The sequence below is a fragment of the Mobula hypostoma genome, chromosome 2 (assembly GCF_963921235.1).
Source record: "Mobula hypostoma chromosome 2, sMobHyp1.1, whole genome shotgun sequence".
NCBI lineage: Eukaryota > Metazoa > Chordata > Chondrichthyes > Myliobatiformes > Myliobatidae > Mobula > Mobula hypostoma.
Window position 1 is genome coordinate 4827163 of NC_086098.1, and position 21112 is coordinate 4848274.

The 21112-nt window shown below is 42.6% G+C and overlaps 1 protein-coding gene across 1 annotated transcript in view; it reads right to left on the reverse strand.

Moving 5' to 3' along the window:
• Positions 1–1735: 1735 nt before the first annotated feature.
• ufl1 (UFM1-specific ligase 1) overlaps positions 1736–21112 on the reverse strand; it is a 115343-nt gene continuing 95966 nt past the window's right edge. Inside the window, exons 17-19 of the mRNA XM_063033090.1 lie at positions 15714–15799; positions 7519–7699; positions 1736–3453 (exon numbers count right to left, since the gene is read on the reverse strand). Coding sequence (XP_062889160.1) covers positions 3232–3453; positions 7519–7699; positions 15714–15799 — 489 coding nt within the window. The 3' untranslated portion in view covers positions 1736–3231. The remainder of the gene's footprint in view (positions 3454–7518; positions 7700–15713; positions 15800–21112) is intronic.

The following is a 21112-nucleotide window of genomic DNA, read 5'->3' on the forward strand; positions in this document are numbered from 1 at the left end:
ATGTAACTAGTAGAGTGGATAGGGGAGAACCAGTGGATGTGGTATATTTGGATTTTCAAAAGGCTTTTGACAAGGTCCCACACAGGAGATTAGTGTGCAAACTTAAAGCACACGGTATTGGGGGTAAGGTATTGGTGTGGGTGGAGAATTGGTTAGCAGACAGGAAGCAAAGAGTGGGAATAAATGGGACCTTTTCAGAATGGCAGGCGGTGACTAGTGGGGTATCGCAAGGCTCAGTGCTGGGACCCCAGTTGTTTACAATATATATTAATGACTTGGATGAGGGAATTAAATGCAACATCTCCAAGTTTGCGGATGACACGAAGCTGGGTGGCAGTGTTAGCAGTGAGGAGGATGCTAAGAGGATGCAGGGTGACTTGGATAGGTTGGGTGAGTGGGCAAATTCATGGCAGATGCAATTTAATGTGGATAAATGTGAAGTTATCCACTTTGGTGGCAAAAATAGGAAAACAGATTATTATCTGAATGGTGGCCGATTAGAAAAAGGGGAGGTGCAACGAGACCTGGGTGTCATTATACACCAGTCATTGAAAGTGGGCATGCAGGTACAGCAGGCGGTGAAAAAGGCGAATGGTATGCTGGCATTTATAGCGAGAGGATTCGAGTACAGGAGCAGGGAGGTACTACTGCAGTTGTACAAGGCCTTGGTGAGACCACACCTGGAGTACTGTGTGCAGTTTTGGTCCCCTAATCTGAGGAAAGACATCTTTGCCATAGAGGGAGTACAAAGAAGGTTCACCAGATTGATTCCTGGGATGGCAGGACTTTCATATGAAGAAAGACTGGATGAATTGGGCTTGTATTCGTTGGAATTTAGAAGATTGAGGGGGGATCTGATTGAAACGTATAAGATCCTAAAGGGATTGGACAGGCTAGATGCAGGAAGATTGTTTCCGATGTTGGGGAAGTCCAGAACGAGGGGTCACAGTTTGAGGATAGAGGGGAAGCCTTTTAGGACCGAGATTAGGAAAAACTTCTTCACACAGAGAGTGGTGAATCTGTGGAATTCTCTGCCACAGGAAACTGTTGAGGCCAGTTCATTGGCTATATTTAAGAGGGAGTTAGATATGGCCCTTGTGGCTATGGGGGTCAGGGGGTATGGAGGGAAGGCTGGGGCGGGGTTCTGAGTTGGATGATCAGCCATGATCATAATAAATGGCGGTGCAGGCTTGAAGGGCCGAATGGCCTACTCCTGCACCTATTTTTTTCTATGTTATGGGGAGAAGGCCAGGGAGTGGGGGGGGGGGGGGAAAGAAAAGAATCAGCCATGACTGAATGGCTGAGCAGATTCGACAGGCCAAATGGCCTAAATCTGCTCCTATGTCTTATGACGAAGACACTGGAGAATTGTGTGAATTTCTTCATGACTTGATGCTGCCAATCAGGCAGGAGGTACAGGAGCCACAGGACCAACATCACCAGGTTCAGGAACAGTTCTTACCCACCAACCATCAGGTTCCTGAGCCAGAAGGGATAACTTCACTCTCCTCAACACTGAACAGATTCCACCTGTGGACTCACTTTCAAAGACTCACATTTCTCAAGTACACGGTCGGCACAGCTTTGTGGGCCAAAGGGCCTGTATTGTGCTGTAGGTTTTCATTTTATTTACTTATTATTGTTAATTTTTCTTTTTGTATTTGCACAATTTGTCATCTTTGCATGTAGTTTTTATTGATTCTGTTGTTTCTTTATATATGAGTACCCATAAAAAAAATGAATCTGCGTAATTTTTTATTGGTGCGTACTTCAATAAAAAATTTACTTTGACCTTAACAGTAGAATTCAAACAATTAAAGGAACAGAATTGATGAATTTCACTTACTTTCTTTAATGAAAATATATTTTTGTTATTGTAATATTAGTTGTTAACTTCTTTTAATAGAACAGTATTCATCATTTCAGAATTCTCTGGGCTGTTTTTCAGGGAACTCGTGCTGTAAGACTATAAAACAATTAGGACATTTGGCCCAAATCTGCTCTGCCATTCCATAAGATCCCATTTCCAACGGATTTTCACTCTACTGTCACTGAAGTTTCTCTGGCTTTCAGCAGATCTTTGACAAATAGAGTTAATTCTTGCAGCACCTTTTGAACTGCCTCTACATTGTATCCTGCAGCTTTCTCAATGTTGCTGCATTCTCCAGAATCCTCTTGTCTTCTACATTGAGCTATGTTCATTCCATAGAGTACTAGTCAAAATACAGGAAAATATGAGAAGGAAATTATGTGTGACTCTGAAACAAAATGCTGGAAGTAGAATTCAGAAAAAGAATCCGTATTAATGTTTAAAATCAATGAGTTTTTAATCAAGTATTTTTATTCCAGACTATCAAGCATTGATCTTTGTTTGCTATTTAAGACATTGTGGTGCAAGGTGACACTAGTATTTTTTTAAAATATCATTGCTTTTTCCTAAATAAGAACAGAAAAGTACTCGATGTCCTCAACATATGCACAGATGGCTTCCAACAATTTATTTCAGCTTAACCTTTTGGACAACAATTCCTGGTACGGTATCTGACCAGGCTACCAGTAGAATAGTGTGTTGAGAATTTCTGGAGCATCAGAGACACAAGAGATTCTGTAGATGCTGGATATCCACAGCAACACACACAGAACACTGGAGGAACTCAGGAGGTCAGGTAACATCTATGGAAATGAATAAATATTCAGCATTTCAGGCTAAGACCTGATGAAAGGTCTCAGCCCGAAATATTGACTATTTACTCCTTCTCAACAAAGCTATTTTTTTGTGGGGAAAAAACATCAGCCCATTTCTGTGAAGATTCTTGTAGAATGGCACAGTAAGATTTGGCAGCATTATCAGCCTGCAGAATTAATTTTTCTATGTTATAAGTCAAGAATATTCAAATAAATATGGCAGAATGAACAGATTAATGAGTGTTAATCTGAGCAGAATGGTAAATATCTTACTCTTTTCTCTGTATCTGAATTGTATTAGACAATTAAGAAAAATATCACACTGTCACATCCAACTATTAAATGTTCATGTTACAATCCAAAATAGATAGGTCTTATAGGTACAACATTTTATTAAAAGAATTGTTATGAATTTAATCAAGATGATCTATGGCAGTTTATTCTCTGTTTAATATTAAATGACATTTTTAAAATTTTATAACTCTCTAATGTACATATTGATTGGTAAATTCAGTCATTCCACAAAATCTCATTTCCAATGGAATTTCACTCTTCTGTCACTGAAATTTTTCTGGCTTTCAGCACTAGATCTTTGACAAATGGAGTTAATTCTTGCAGCTCCTTTCGAACTGCCTCTACATCATTTTCTGCATCATTCTCAAGGTTGCTGCATTCTCCAGAGTCCTCGCCCTCTTTGTTTTTTCGGTGTTGACCTACGAGTTGCTTCACCACGAGACCTTGATACTTCACTAGGAATTTGTATTGATCCTGAGGGAGAAAAAAAATAACAGAAGATCTCACTTACTTCATTAGGATTTTGATTCTGTTCCAGCTAATTTTCTATCAAAATGTTTTAAGGTGTGGTTGGTGTCAAAAAATTAATAACCCCTCATGTAGGAATCATAATAATTCTTATCCCTTTTTTAAACAGTCTAATATTTAATTTCCAAGACAGTGGGAGACTGGGAGAGGGAGAGGGAGAGGGAGAGGGAGAGAGACAGACAGAGAGAGACAGACAAGTTTAAGGAGGGAATTTCTGACACTGTAGCTTGGGGTGCTCGAGGGATGGCTGTCAATGTGGGGTATATGAGTGACTGGGAAACACAGGCTTTAAAAAGTTTCTGCTAAAATGCCAGTGGTCAGCCACCCCAGGTAGTAGGTGCTAAATTTACACAGATCTGCTGTAACCCAAAGGAAGGTACACCCGTCCCTGTCCTTCGTCACTGGAGCCCACCAAGTCTCTACAGGTGACTCCCGATCACACTGGAATGCCCAGCAACAAGATGCAAACCCCACCTCTCCAATCTTACACCAGCTACAATTTGTGTTTGCAAATCTCCCTAAAATTTGCAGAAGTATTTAATGAGCTATTATTGTACAAATAATAAAATCATAAGACATAAGAAAAATTAGGCCATTCAGCCCATTGAGTCTGCTGCACCATTCAATCATGGCTTTGCTTCCTCTCAAAACTAGCAAGCAGACGGCAAGCTGAATCAGGCTCCATCTATTCAGGCTACTTCGAGTAAATTTTGTGATCTTAAAAACAAAACATCTATATTTCTGAGAGAGATTAAGATTCTCCTTTAAGCTGGAGTCAGTTACTTGGCCCTTCAAGCATGCTCCACCTTCCAATATTGATTATGGCCGTCCGCTCAGGGTGTAACATTCTCTGAGCCATTTCTCCAAGGCCCTCAATCCTCTGATCTTTCATACTAGTTAGCGAGCCGCTACCGCTCTCAGGGGTAGAGTATTCCAGAGATTTACACAATTTTCTGTTGAGAAATTTCTACATACCCTTGTGTTAAATTACATTCTTGTTACATTAGAGATACATTAGGTAGATTACTTTAGGGACATTTAAGAGACCCTTAGATAGGTAGTGGCTGCATCATTGTCTGGTACGGGAGAGGGACACTGCACAGGATCTATATAAGCTGAAGAGAGTTGTGAACTCAGTCAGCTCCTTCATGGGCACCAGCCTCCCCAGCATCCAGGACATCTTCAAGAAGCAATGCCTCGAAAAGGCAGCTTCCATCATTAAGAATTGACTTTATTATTACTTACATCCTTCATGTACATGAGAAGTAAAAGTCTTTATGTTACATCTCCATTCAAATAGGCAATGTGCAATTATGGTAATTTATAATAGAATGTACAACAGGACAGTCAATATAACATAGAAATACAGTTGTGTCAGCATGAGTTAATCAGTCTGATGGCCTGGTGGAAGAAGCTGTCCCGGAGCTGTTGGTCCTGGCTTTTATGCTACGGTACCGTTTTCCGGATGGTAGCAGCTGGAATAATTGTGATTGGGGTGACTCGGGTCCCCAGTGATCCTTTGGGCCCTTTTTACACCCTCAGACCATTAAGCTTCCTGAGAACCTTCTCAGTCGTAATTTTCACTGCACAAACTTCACTTCCCTGCACTGAAAACTGCAAATGTTATTCCACTATTTAAGAAGGGTGGGAGGCAGCAGAAAGGAAACTACAGACCTGTTAGCCTAACATCAGTGGTTGGGAAGTTGTTGGAATCGATTGTTAGGGATGAGATTATGGAGTACCCAGAGGCACATAACAAGATAGGTCAAAGCCAGCATAGTTTCCTGAAAGGAAAATCCTGCCTGACAAACCTATTGTAATTCTTTGAGGAAATTACAAGCAGTGTAGACAAAGGGGGATGCAGTAGATGTGGTGTACTTGGATTTTCAGACGGCCTTTAACAAGGTGCCGCACATGAGGCTGCTTAGCAAGAGCCCATGGAATTACAGGGGAGTTACTAGTGTGCGTGGAGCATTGGCTGGTCGGCAGAAAACAGTAAGTGGGAATAAAGGGATCCTATTCTGGCTGGCTGCTGGTTACCAGTGGAGTTCCACAGGGGTCAGTGTTGGGACCACTACTTTTTACGATGTACGTCAATGATTTGGACTACGGTATTAATGGATTTGTGGCTAAATTTGCTGAAGATACAAGGATAGGTGGAGGATCAGGTAGTGTTGAGGAAACAGAGAGCAGCAGAGAGACCTAGATAGTTTAGGAGAATGGGTAAAGAAGTGGCAAATGAAATACAATGTTGGAAAGTGTATGGTCATGCAGTTTGGTGGAAGAAATAAATGGGCAGACTATTATTTAGATGGGGAGAGAATTCAAAATGCAGAGATCCAAAGGGACTTGGGAGTCCTTGTGCAAGATACCCTCAAGATTAACCTCCAGGTTGAGGTGGTTGTGAAGAAGGAGAATGCAATGTTGACATTCATTTCTAGAGGTATAGAGTATAACAGTTGAGGCTCTATAAGGCACTCGTGAGACCACACTTAGAGTACTGTTTGCAGTTTTGGAAAGGATATACTTATATTGGAGAGGGTTCAGAGGAGATTCATGAGAATGAAAGGGTTACTGTATGAGGAACGTCTGGCAGCTCTTGGGCTGTATTCCCTGGAGTTCAGGAGAATGAGGGGGGGCATCTCATAGAAACATTCCGAATGTTAAAAGGCCTGAAGAGATTAGATATGGCAAAGCTATATCCCATGGTAGGGGTTCTAGGACAAGAGGGCACGACTTCAGGATTGAAGATCATCCTTTTAGAACTGAGAGGCGGAGAAATTACTTTTGTCAGGGGGTGATAAATCTGTGGAATTTGTTGCTGAGCGGCCTTGGAGGCCAAGTCATTGGGTGTATTTAAGGCAGAGATAGATAGATTCTTGATTAGCCATGGCATGAAAGGGTATGAGGAGAAGGCAGGGCAGTAGGGATGACTGGAAGAATTGAATCAGCCCATGATTTGATGGCAGAGCACACTCGATGGACCGAATGGCCTACTTCTGCTCCTATATCTTATGGTCTTATTAATTCTCTTGTGATGTGGCATTATTTTAATTCCTTACTGGTGTTAATCAGTTTTAATGGAAAGTTTGCCTTATTTTCCACTAAAATTGTATTTTACTCCTCTGCCATTTTCTTGTTTCCATATAAGCATAAGATATAGGAGCAGAATGAGGCCATTCAGCCCATCAAGTCTGCTCCACCATTCCATCATGGCTGATTCCAGATCCCACTCAATTCCATATCCTTTGATGCCCTGACCAACCAGGAAACTATCAACTTCTGCTTTAAATATACCCATGAACTTGTGGCAGAGCATTCCACAGATTCACTACCCTCTGGATAAAAAAATCTCCTCCTTATCTCTATACTTGTAGTGGCCACTTGATTATATACACCTGTACACCTGCTCATTAATGCAAATATCTAATCAGCCAATCATGTTGCAGCAACTCAATGCATAAAAGCATGCAGACATGGTCAAGAGGTTCAGCTGTTGTTCGGAGCAAACATCAGAATGAGGAAGAAATGTGATCTAAGTGACTTTGACTACGGGATGATTGTTGACGCCAGACGGAGTGGTTTGAGTATCTCAGAAACTGCTGATCTCCTGGGATCGTCATGCACAACAGTCTCTAGAGTTTACAGAGAAAGCTGTGAAAAACAAAAAAGCCCACCAGTAAGAGGCAGGTCTGTGAGGGAAAACGCCTTGTTAATGAGAGAGGTCAGAGAAGAATGGTCAGACTGGTTCAAACTGACAGGAACTAGATAATCATGCATTACAACAGTGATGTGCAAAACAGCATCTCTGAATGCACAACAGGATAATCCTTGAATTAGCTGGGCTACAGAAGCAGGCCATGAACATACACTCTGTGGCCACTTCATTAGCTACAGGAGGCACTTTGGCATAAACGTACTTTGACTTTGAAAGTACAGGAGGTACCTAACAGAGTGTAAATTTCAAAGGGGAACCTGCAATTTCAAAATGTCGAGTGGTTATGAAGTTACCTCAGGAATCTTGCCGCTGAGGAAACCGATGACCTGTGGTACACATCTGCCAGGTGCATGAAGCATGTGGTGCGTTGAGAGTTGGAACAACAGAACGGAGGTCAGATGCAGAACCAGCGCTGGGTCCTCGGTCCCTTTGACTTGTTCAAGCAATGCCTGCCGGTGCTGGAACAGGACCTGCCTAGGACAAGAGGACATTCTGGATGAAAGTCAACTCACGCTTCAGAGTGATGCTAACAGAGTTATCAGCTACAGAGCACAACCCGAAAATGGAATCTACTGTCTACACAAGAGAGTCTGCAGATCTTGAGCAACACCCACACAAAATGCTGGAGGAACTCAGCACGTCAGGCAGCATCTATGGAGGAGAATAAACAATTAACTTTTCGGGGAGTAAAGAGACTCTTAGATGGGCACATGGATGAGAGAAAATTAGAGAGCTTTGTTGGAGGGAAGTATTAGATTGATATTATAGCAGGATATAAAGGCCTGTGCTGTGCATTGTTCTGTGTTCTAAGTAGATCACTTGACACCTCAAGCCTCCCAGTGTATTAAAACATGGAACATTAGAGAACAGTCCTGGCCCTTTGGTCCACAATGTTGTGCTGATCTTTCAGTCTACTCTGAGATCAATCTAGCCCTTCCCTACTACATAGCCCTCCATTGTTCTATCATCTGTGTGTCTGTCTACGAGTTTCTTAAACGTCCCTAACGTATCTCCCTCATCATATTGAATATGGTGGTGGGTGATCTGTCCCAGGCTTCACCTTTTCTTCTGTGCAACGTCAACGTTGATTCCCTGCATCAATTTTTAAAATCATTTTTATTTGTGTTGTCTACTCTTACCCTCCTATCACAGTTTCTTCTTCAGCCCTTTACCTTTTCCACCTATCGCTTCTTACTTCATCCCAACTCCCCCAACTTCCTTCTCATCTGGTCTCACTTGTCATCTGCCATCTTAAACAAGGGAAAATCTGCAGATGCTGGAAATCTACTCATACAAAAAGCTGGAAGAACTCAGCTGGCTGGGCAGCATCTATGGAAAAGAGTACAGTTGACTGAGGAGGTGCAAAGCATTCCTTCCATCCACTGGCCACAGGCCTGCAGGTCACCCTGGGGCAAGGTGTAGTACTTGCTTACCCACCCCCCAAATCAGGGTCATGGTAAGCCATGGGAGCAGGTGGTGGATGGTCGTATGAGCAGCTGGTGCAGATCACAAATCCTGGTTATGTGACCACTGACACCAGGGAGACCAGGGAGAGTATTGATAATGGCTGGAGTCTCTCGTTTTGTAAAGACACTGCCCAGAAGAAGGGAATGGCAAACCACTTCTGTGGAAAAATTTGCCAAGGACTATCATCGTCATGGATAGAGAAAAGAAGAACAGCATGAAGGGGGATGAAAGATGATGATCACCCACCTCATATGGCACATGACACGGGACATTGATAGGATGCAAAACTGGGCTGAGAAGTGGCAGATGGAGTTCAGCTCAGATAAGTGTGAGGTGATTCATTTTGGTAGGTCAAATATGATGGCAGAATATAATATTAATGGTAAGACTCTTGGCAGTGTGGAGGATCAGAGGGATCTTGGGGTCCGAGTCCATAGGACACTCAAAGCTGCTGTGCAGGTTGACTCTGTGGTTAAGAAGGCATACAGTACATTGGCCTTCATCAATCGTGGATTGAGTTTAGGAGCCGAGAGGTAATGTTGTAGCTATATAGCACCCTGGTCAGACTCCAGTTGGAGTACTGTGCTCAGTTCTGGTCGCCTCACTACAGGAAGGATGTGGAAACCATAGAAAGGGTGCAGAGGAGATTTACAAGGATGTTGCCTGGATTGGGGAGCATGCCTTAAGAAAACAGGTTGAGTGAACTTGGCCTTTTCTCCTTGGAGCGACCGAGGATGATAGGTGACCTGACAGAGGTGTATAAGATGATGAGAGGCATTGATTGTGTGGATAGTCAGAGGCTTTTTCCCAGGGCTGAAATGGTTGCCACAAGAGGACACAGATTTAAGGTGCTGGGGAGTAGGTACAGAGGAGATGTCAGGGGTAAATTTTTTACTCAGAGTGTGGTGAGTGTGTGGAATGGGCTGCCAGCAACGGTGGTGGAGGTGGATACGATAGGGTCTTTTAAGAGACTTTTGGATAGGTACATGGAGCTCAGAAAAGTAGAGGGCTATGGGTAACCCTAGTAATTTCTAAGGTAAGGACATGTTCGGCACAACTCTGTGGGCCGAAGGGCCTGTATTGTGCTGCAGGTTTTCTATGTTTCTATAATGATGTTGTTGAATATAAGCTGAGACGGGGTGTATCTTGAGTGGGTAGCAAACATCTTTTCCCCAGGACAGCAATAGCGAAGGTGATTGAGGGAAAGCAGAGTCATAGGGTCATAGAAAAGTACAGCATAATGATAAGAGTAGAGGGATAGGTAAATATGGATATAAACTAAGCACAATGATTAGCTAATGATCAATACTGTCACTGGGCAGGTCAGAAAGAAACCCTACCCAGCAACAGGTGACGTACTAGATATTGTTCTCTGAAAATGCCAGAATATCTCAAGGTATAACTAAATATGGGAAGGATAGCATAGGAGACAGAACGTTCGAGGGAACGGGGAAGGTGTCAATATAAGGAACTGATGTTGTATCCAGGCTAGCTTTGGCAGAAAATAATTATAACTAACCAATGATGATTTTACAGCTAATAGTGTATTAGCATATGATTGAAACTATTAACATGGGATCGAAACTATTCTAAAACCGTCTTAACTTGCGTAATGTAAGATTTCCTGCCTGCGTGATTATAAATTGTGAAGGATTGTGATTCCGGGGAGGGTAGTGCCCAGACTGGCTCTTTGGGAGATCAGTCTGCAACTTCCCCCATAGCATGCTATGAATAAAGAGTAAAGTTTGATAAAATATTGCTTGGTTTATTGTGTTCGTGGTATTTGCGCTCTTGCATTGGGTCGTTCCGCCATGACAATAGAAACAGGCCCTTTGGCCCATCTAGTCCATGCCAAGCCATTTACAAATATGCCATAATGGTCATGTCAGTGGTAGTAATTTTTTTACAGATCGATGTATGCATGGAACAAACTACAAGCGTGGTGGTAGAGGTAGGAACATTAGGGACCTTTAAGAGATTCTTACAAAGGTATATAGATGAAAGAAAAATGGAGGGCTGTACAGGAGGGAGGGGTGCAGAGTTTGTATGTTCTATGAGGATTAAAGGCAAATTGAATAGGAATAAGGAACCTTGGTTCTCAAGGGATATTGCAACTCTGATAAAGAAAGAGGGAGTTGTATGAAATGTATAGGAAATGGGGGGTAAATCAGGTGCTTGAGGAGTATAAGTGCAAGAAAATACTTAAGAAAGAAATCAGGAGGGCTAAAAGAAGACATGAGGTTGCCATCTCCAAGTTTGCGGATGACACGAAGCTGGGTGGCAGTGTTAGCAGTGAGGAGGATGCTAAGAGGATGCAGGGTGACTTGGATAGGTTGGGTGAGTGGGCAAACTCATGGCAGATGCAATTTAATGTGGATAAATGTGAAGTTATCCACTTTGGTGGCAAAAATAGGAAAACAGATTATTATCTGAATGGTGGCCGATTAGGAAAAGGGGAGGAGCAACGAGACCTGGGTGTCATTATACACCAGTCATTGAAAGTGGGCATGCAGGTACAGCAGGCGGTGAAAAAGGCGAACGGTATGCTGGCATTTATAGCGAGAGGATTCGAGTACAGGAGCAGGGAGGTACTACTGCAGTTGTACAAGGCCTTGGTGAGACCACACCTGGAGTATTGTGTGCAGTTTTGGTCCCCTAATCTGAGGAAAGACATCTTTGCCATAGAGGGAGTACAAAGAAGGTTCACCAGATTGATTCCTGGGATGGCAGGTCTTTCATATGAAGAAAGACTGGATGAACTGGGCTTGTACTCGTTGGAATTTAGAAGATTGAGGGGGGATCTGATTGAAACGTATAAGATCCTAAAGGGATTGGACAGGCTAGATGCAGGAAGATTGTTCCCGATGTTGGGGAGGTCTAGAACGAGGGGTCACAGTTTGAGGATAGAGGGGAAGCCTTTTAGGACCGAGGTTAGGAAAAACTTCTTCACACAGAGAGTGGTGAATCTGTGGAATTCTCTGCCACAGCAAACTGTTGAGGCCAGTTCATTAGCTATGTTTAAAAGGAAGTTAGATATGGCCCTTGTGGCTACAGGGGTCAGGGGGTATGGAGGGAAGGCTGGGTTCTGAGTTGGATGATCAGCCATGATCATAATAAATGGCGGTGCAGGCTCGAAGGGCCGAATGGCCTACTCCTGCACCTATGTTCTATGTTTCTATGTTTCTATAATCCAAAGAGCTTTTACATGTATATTAAGAGCAAAAGGATTGTAAGGGATAAAATTGGTTCTCTTGAAGATCAGAGTGGTCGGCTTTGTGCGGAACCAAAGGAAATGGGGGAGATCTTAAATAGGTTTTTTGCATCTGTATTTACTAAGGAAGCTGGCATGAAATCTATGGAATTGAGGGAATCAAGTAGTGAGACCATGGAAACTGTACAGATTGAAAAGGAGGAGGTGCTTGCTGTTTTGAGGAAAATTAAAGTGGATAAATCCCCGGGACCTGACAGAGTGTTCCCTCGGACCTTGAAGGAGACTAGTGTTGAAATTGCGGGGGCCCTGGCAGAAATATTTAAAATGTCGCTGTCTGCGGGTGAAGTGCCGGAGGATTGGAGAGTGGCTCATGTTGTTCCGTTGTTTAAAAAAGGATCGAAAAGTAATCCGGGAAATTATAGGCTGGTGAGTTTAACGTCAGTAGTAGGTAAGTTATTGGAGGGAGTACTAAGAGACAGAATCTACAAGCATTTGGATAGACAGGGGTTTATTAAGGAGAGTCAACATGGCTTTGTGTGTGGTAGGTCATGTTTGACCAATCTGTTGGAGTCTTTCGAGGAGGTTACCAGGAAAGAGGATGAAGGGAAGGCAGTGGATATTGTCTACATGGACTTCAGTAAGGCCTTTGACAAGGTCCCGCATGGGAGGTTAGTTAGGCAAATTCAGTCGCTAGGTATACATGGAGAGGTGGTAAATTGGATTAGACATTGGCTCGATGGAAGAAGCCAGAGAGTGGTGGTAGAAAATTGCTTCTCTGAGTGGAGGCCTGTGACTAGTGGTGTGCCACAGGGATCAGTGCTGGGTCCATTGTTATTTGTCATCTATATCAATGATCTGGATGATAGTGTGGTAAATTGGATCAGCAAGTTTGCTGATGATACAAAGATTGGAGGTGTAGTAGACAGTGAGGAAGGTTTTCAGAGCCTGCAGAGGGACTTGGACCAGCTGGAAAAATGGGCTGAAAAATGGCAGATGGAGTTTAATACTGACAAGTGTGAGGTATTGCACGTTGGAAGGACAAACCAACGTAGAACATACAGGGTTAATGGTCAGGCACTGAGGAGTGCAGTGGAACAGAGGGATCTGGGAATACAGATACAAAATTCCCTAATAGTGTCGTCACAGGTAGATAGGGTCGTAAAGAGAGCTTTTGGTACATTGGCCTTTATTAATCGAAGTATTGAGTATAAGAGCTAGAATGTTATGATGAGGTTGTATAAGGCATTGGTGAGGCCGAATCTGGAGTATTGTGTTCAGTTTTGGTCACCAAATTACAGGAAGGATATAAATAAGCTTGAAAGAGTGCAGAGAAGGTTTACAAGGATGTTGCCGGGACTTGAGAAACTCAGTTACAGAGGAAGGTTGAATAGGTTAGGACTTTATTCCCTGGAGCGTAGAAGAATGAGGGGAGATTTGATAGAGGTATATAAAATTATGATGGGTATAGATAGAGTGAATGCAAGCAGGCTTTTTCCACTGAGGCAAGGGGAGAAAAAAACCAGAGGACATGGGTTAAGGGTGAGGGAGGAAAAGTTTAAAGGGAACATTAGGGGGGGCTTCTTCACACAGAGAGTGGTGGGAGTATGGAATGAGCTGCCAGACGAGGTGGTAAATGCGGGTTCTTTTTTAACATTTAAGAATAAATTGACAGATACATGGATGGGAGGTGTATGGAGGGATATGGTCCGTGTGCAGGTCAGTGGGACTAGGCAGAAAATGGTTCGGCACAGCCAAGAAGGGCCAAAGGGCCTGTTTCTGTGCTGTAGTTTCTATGGTTCTATGGTTAGAAAGGTTAAAAGGCTGGCATAATATTGTGGGCCAAATGACCTGAACTGTGCTGTATTATTCTATATTCTACGTTATAGCCACAAAGCAAGAAACTAATAAAAAAACAAAAATAAAAGACCAACAATGTGTGAGAGAAAGAAAAAACATTACAAATCATGTTGTTCGCTTCAATTATTTGCACGATTTGTTTTTTTTTCTTTCTCTTGTGCATCGAGTTCTGGTCGTCTATTTTTCTTTTTTTTTGCTTTAAATTTGGTTCTTTCGGGTTTCTTGCTTCGTGGCTACCTGTGAGCAAGCAAATTAAGGTTGTATGACTTAAACATTCTTTGATAATAAACGTACTTGAAAATAAATTACCTTCCTGAAATAAATAACCTCAGTTCAAAATGCAAGTGTGCTTCAAGGACGTTTTTAAAAAGTTAGCTAGAAAATGGATTTTTAGACATTTTACCTGGATGCTGTGTTGTGTTCGTGCTGCATTGGAAATGATAAAGAAACAGCCTTAGAATAAGAAATTCTTACTGTAGCTTTCACCTCTGAGATTATTAAAATATGATTTATACCTTTAATTGATGGCAGTCGCTTACATCATCCATTCAAGCTGGTCCACACATTTCTTGCGATCTCACCATGCAATGCAGAGATGACTGACAACTGGTACATGAGATAATGGAAAAGTGGGAATGGGAGTGGGCTACTGTGCGCTATTATAATGTTGGTAGTTGTGGCCTCTGGACCTAATTTCTCTTGTTAATTTTAAAGGGAACACCACACATAGAGGATGTCCTCATACGATGGAAACATCAAGGGGAAATACGAGGAAGTCTGCAGATGCTGGAAATTCAAGCAACACACAGAAAATGCTGACGAAGGGTCTCAGCCCGAAACGTTGACTGTACTTCTTCCTATAGATGCTGCGTGGCCTGTGTGTTCCACCAGCATTTTGTGTGTGTTGCATCAAGGGCAAATGAAAGCTTTCCTGGATGTGCCTGGTCCAATTTCCCGATGGATGGGACTTCACTGTAATTGGAAACAAACACTTCAACACTGGAAAATAGTGCATTTTAGACACTATTTAATTCGCTCATTATTTGCTGTGTCATATGACTTGGGCGATCATGGTCTTTCCTGAAAATGATTGTTCTTGGCAAATTTTTCTACAGAAGTGGTTTGCCACTGCCTTCTTCTGGGCAGTGTTTTTACAAGATGGGTGATCCTAGCATTATCAATACTCTTCAGAGATTGTCTGCCTGGTGTCAGTGGTCACATAACTAGGACTTGCGATAAGCACCAGCTGCTCATACGACCATCCACCACCTGCTCCCATGGCTTCACTTGACCCTGATCAGGAGCTAAGCACCTCTTTGCCCAGAGGTAATCTGCAGGCTAGTGGAGGGAAGGAGCACTTTAGACTTCCTTTGGTAGAGACCCATCTCCATCCTGTCACCCAGACAGTATTTACAAATCGAAAAAAGTTCCAAATAAGTCCAATTTCTAGGTAAAATGTTGCTACTTATTGTTTTCTTTAAAAGGGTCTACACTTAGATTTATCCTAGAAAAATCACTGAAAATCACTTAGGGACCACTGCACGGGATCAGAAATATCTGCAGAAAATTGTTATCTAAGCCAAATCTATCATGGGCAACAATGAGGGTATCTTCAAAAGGCGATACCTCAAGAAAACGGCATCCATCACTAAGAACACCCAGCACATGCCCTCTTCTCATTACCACCAACTGAGGAGACACACACTCAATGTTTCAGGAACAGCTACTCCCTTTCTGCCCTCAGATTTATGAATGGTCAATGAACCCATGAGCACTACCTCACAAATTTTAACTCTTTTTGCACTAATTTTTAAATATAAATTTATAGCATATTTTATATATTGCACTGTATTGCTGCCACAAAAGAATTTTTTTTTACGACAAACGTCAGTGATACTACACATGATTCTGAAATGATATCTTCCAACTTGAAAATTTTTCTTTGAATTTTACCTTTCTTTCTTTTTGTCGCCCTTTTTCAGCATAATTCCACAAACATCTGTCGCGCCATCCAAAACGGATAGAAATTCCTCAATGCACTGAATGGAAATGAAAGAAATCAGTCAACCAAATGCCCTGAATAAGTCGATCAGGAAATTTCCTCTGAAGAGGTTGGTTCTGTTTTAATGCTTCAGTAAACCTTTTGATGAGTACTTGCTGCTTTTGGGCTCTGTTGCTTCACCACTTTCAAGTGTAGGCTAAATAGAAATGTTGAGCTGGAATTAACTGCTTTCTCTAATTTCAAGAAGCTTAAAATTAACAGAATTCAGTTTTCTCTACCTACTATCAAATAGCATAACATTACTATAAATTAAGTAATATATTCTGCTTGTAATTTAGAGTCACATCTTGGACTGTACTACTGCCACAAAACAAATTTCATACATAACGTATGTCAATGGTAATAAACCTGATTTTGATTCCGATCGAAAAGGTACAGCAGCACCACCACCCCGCCCCTGACACTCCTTCTCTGCCACCTGCCCCACACCCCTCCCACAATGTTCTTTGCTCCTGCCGGATTTACAAACTCTCTCTCCATTCCTCATTGACAATACAGTACTGTGCAAAAGGCTTACGCACATTATATAAGCGAGGGTGCCCAAGGCAAATCTGCATGCTGTAGACGAAAATCTGATAATGATGAGAGTGATGCAGGACTGCTTACCCTAGAGATTCGTAATGTGAAGGCTAACAGGATACAAGCAATATCACTCACACCAGCAGTGTACAGCATTTCAAAGATACTGAACTGAAGCCTGCACTTATCCAACTGAGAATTCATATGGAGAAAAGATCATTCCTACGGGAAGGACAAGACTTCCCAGACACTCAATGTTAACTGGATGACATCATTGTTACTGGTAAGGATGAGAAGGAACATCTCCAAAAATCGTAAGATGGTGTAAAAAATCTCGAGATGGTGTTACAATAACCAACAAGCCACATTGGGCTTGTATGTGGTAAAGAGAGGTGGGCCAGCATTGTGAGGCCATGATTGCCTGAGACTACTACAACTTGAATGGAGATCCATCCATCATTTGCATGCCACATCCCCTCTAGAAGAGTTAACTGGAAGAGAAATTAAGAAAGGTACAGGATGATGCCACAGCAGTGTTCTGGAGAGCACTGGAAAATACAAACATATCAAGGGTAAAATAGTGATAAGTGAAAATACCAGACCCATTGTTTTACTAGGCCTGCCCAGTTCCTTATACCATTCGTAATAAAGTAGTCAGTGAACTGGGTTGCAGAGCTGAAGGAATTCTTTCTAAGGCTGACTGGAGCCCATGGGCAGCACCAGTGGTCCTGGTAGCTCAGAAGGATGGGTCTGGCAGGATCTGTGGTGACTTTAAGCTCACCATCAACCTAGTATTGGAAGTAGATCAATAGCCTCTTCCCAGGATACAGGATATCTTTGCAAACCTTTCTGAAGGAAAACACTTCAGCAAAGTGGACTTCGCTGAGGCCTTTCTACAGCTGGAGCGAGAAGAAGAGTTCAAAGTGTTTTTCACTTCCGGTGACCAGTGGTGGTGCTCAGGGGTCAGTAATGGAACTGCTAACTTTCACATTGTTCGTCAGTGATTTAGACAATGAAACTGATGGCTTTGTGGCCAAGTTTGCAGATAATACGAAGATAGGGCAAAAGAGTGTCAGATGGAATACACTGTTGGGAAATGTATGATAATACATTCCGGTAAAAGGACTATTATCTAAATGGGAGAAGGTTCAAACATCAGAGGTGCAGAGGGATGTAGGAGTCCTCGTACAAGACTCCCAGAAGGTTAAGTCACAGGTTGAGACTGTGGTAAAGAAAGCATATGCAATGTTGGCATTTATTTCAAGGGGAATAGAATATAAAAGCAAGGAGACAATGCTGAGCCTTTATAAGACACTAGTCGGACCGCTCTTGGAGTATTGTCAACAGTTTTCAGCCCCGTATCTCAGAAAGGATATATTGTTATTGGAGAGAGTCCAGAGGAGGTTTACGAGGATGATTCTGGGAATGAAGGGGTTAACACAGAGGAGTGTTTGGCAGCTTTGAGCCTGTACTCACTGGAATTTAGAAGAATGCGGGGGGAATCTCATTGAAACCTACCGAATGTTGAAAGGACTAGATAGGGTGGATGTGCAGAGATTGATTCCTTCGGTGAGGGTATCCAGATCTATAGGGCCAAAGAGTGATGAATCTGTGGAATGTTCTGCTAGAGACTGTGGTGGAGGCCAAGTTCGTGGGTATATTTAAGGCAGAAGCTGATCATTTCCTGGAAATGGTGAGAAAGCAGGTGCGTGGGGTTGAGTAAGATCTGGGATCAGCCATGAGCAGACATGACAGGCTGAAAGATCTAATTCTGCTCCTATATCTTATGGTCTCACCATAAACACTCACAAAGGGGTTTATCGCTATAATAGGCTTATTTTTGGAGTAGCATCTGCACCTACATACACGAGCAGAAAACGATGGTCTAGGTGACGCAAGACTGTCCAGGCAATAGCGCCACCTAGATGACATCATTGTCACTGGTAAGGATGACAAGGAACATCTCCAAAATCTCAAATACAAAATATTCTGCAGATGCTGGGGTCAAAGCAACACTCACAACACGCTGGAGGAACTCAGCAGGTCGGGCAGTATCCATGGAAAAGATCGGTTGATGTTTCGGGCCGGAACCCTTCATCAGGACTGTAGAGGGAAGGGGCAGAGGCCCTATAAAGAAGGTGGGGGGAGGGTGGGAAGGAGAAGGCTGGTAGGTTCCAAAATCTCAAGATGCCATTAAAAAGATGAGAAGATTTATGGGCTCAGAAACCAGTTGGGAATTCTTTAAACTAAGCATCACTTACTATGTTCACACCATTGACACACAATTATTACACTAGTGTGCTGAGGAAATTTAAACACTGTTTTATCCCCCCAAGGCCAAAGAAAGTGTCACAGTTGTGCTCTATTTTAGGATTTGTTAATTACTATAACAGGTTCCTGCCAAACCTGGCTACTGTGTTCATCCCTTGAACTCATTACTAGAGATTGGGAAGAAATGGCAATGGACAAAGCAGTATGAGGTGGTTTTCCAGAAGGCAAAGGAAATGGTGTTGGCAGACACTATATTTACACATTATGATTCTCATTGTCCAGCAAAGTTTACCCTCATTACTGATCACCATTTACTAGTGTCTGTCTTCAATCCACAGAAGGGTGTTCCACTTAGAGCAGCAGCATAAATGCAGAGATGGGCTCTGTTTCTTGGAGGACACAATTACAAGATCAAATTCAAGAGGGCATCTTATCACGAAAATGCTGATGGTTTGTCCCATTTACCCTTGGAAATGGAAATTCCTGAAAAATTTACAAAAGAGGACACTCCTGTTGACGTATTCTCCATTATGCAAGTCAGAAGTCTCCTTATTACAGCAGAGATGATCCAAAGGGAAACCAGAAAAGACCCCACAATGTCCTAGGTTGACATGGCCACCAAAACTGGCGAGAACGTGGAGCAGAAATTCCATTTCCCCTATTTTTACCTGCATCGGGATGAACTTGCCCTTGGCAGAGGTTGCCTTGTGTGGGGATTGAGAGTTGTATCATCCAAGCGGAGAGCTGAAGTGTTGGAGGAGCTGCATGCTGCTCAAAACCTTGTCTGGTGGCCTGAGATAGATCAGCTGATTGAGCAGCTTGCCATGCACTGTTCGAGAAGATGCCAAGAGAAGTGCCTTTCCATCCCTGGGAATGGCCTGCATTGCAACGCAAAGGATTCAAGTGGCAAGAAGTGTTCACAATAGCCTCCACTACAGTCTCACACACTGCCGGTGTTTTGAGAAGCCTCTTTGGAAGGACTGGTATTCCAGAACACTTAGTGGACAACGGAGCAGTTTGTTGCAGAACAGTTTTAATCATTCCTGAATATGAATTGACTAAGCCATATTACACCAGCACTGTACCACCCAATACAAATGGCTTGATGGAAAGGTTTGTCCAGAGTCTATAGTCATAGTCATTGTCATACTTTATTGATCCCGGGGGAAATTGGTTTTCATTGCAGTTGCTCCATAAATAATAAATAGTAATAAAACCATAAATAGTTAAATAGTAATATGTAAATTATGCCAGTAAATTATGAAATAAGTCCAGGACCAGCCTATTGGCTCCGGGTGTCTGACTCTCCAAGGGAGGAGTTGTAAAGTTTGATGGCCACGGGCAGGAATGACTTCCTATGACGCTCTGTGTTGCATCTCGGTGGAATGAGTCTCTGGCTGAATGTACTCCTGTGCCCACCCAGTACATTATGTAGTGGATGGGAGACATTGTCCAAGATGGCATGCAACTTGGGGACAGCATCCTCTTTTCAGACACCACCGTCAGAGTCCAGTTCCAACCCCACAACATCACTGGCCTTACGAATGAGTTTGTTGATTCTATTGGTGTCTGCTACCCTCAGCCTGCTGCCCCAGCATACAACAGCAAACATGATAGCACTAGCCACCACAGACTCGTAGAACATCCTCAGCATCGTCCGGCAGATATTAAAGGACATACTGCGAGCAATGTCAGCAAAACACACTACACTGAATCAGAAGCTCGCCACCTTCCTCCTTGTTTATCAGAATGCAGCACGCTTCACAACCGACAACACTCCAACTATGCTGTTCCTGGGTTGTCCCCTGCACACATGCTTGGATCTCCTCAAACGCAATATCAGGAGGAAGCCAATAACAGGCTGAGACAAACTGAGGGCTCCTTAGACAAGGAGGTTCAATGTTTCACTCCTGGACAAGCAGTCTTGGTGAGGGACTACAGAGGTCATCAAAAACATGAACTTGGAAAGATTAAGGACAGAACTCTCCTATGCAGTGAAGATTGCGTCTGATATCATTTGGAAATGACACACCTATCGATTGATGAGAATACAGTCAATTGTTGAAGAAGAAAGATGTCCAGAGCTGTCAGAACCATTCCTGTGGACTCAGCATCAACTCCTACAACCACCACAGATGAGGCCCCAGAACCGGAGATTGTTTCACAGCCACAAGTCTCATTTTCCAACCACAATCACATTCTTCCCTTGTCAGGAAAGGTTTTATCCCACAAGAGTAAGAAATCCTCCACAGTGATTAAATCCTCAGGCTTGATTGGGACAATTTAAAATTTACTATGCTGTGGATGTTAATATAGTAATTGTATTATATAGAACACAGTGTATATAGGTTGAGATTCATTCTATATGAGTTGGAGTTTATAGGTAAGCAGGGAGGAGTGTTGTGTATTTAATACGTCAGTAATATTTGAATAATATTGTATATATATTGTTTGATTTATGATTCTTTGTTTATACAATTCATTACTGATTACATGTAAA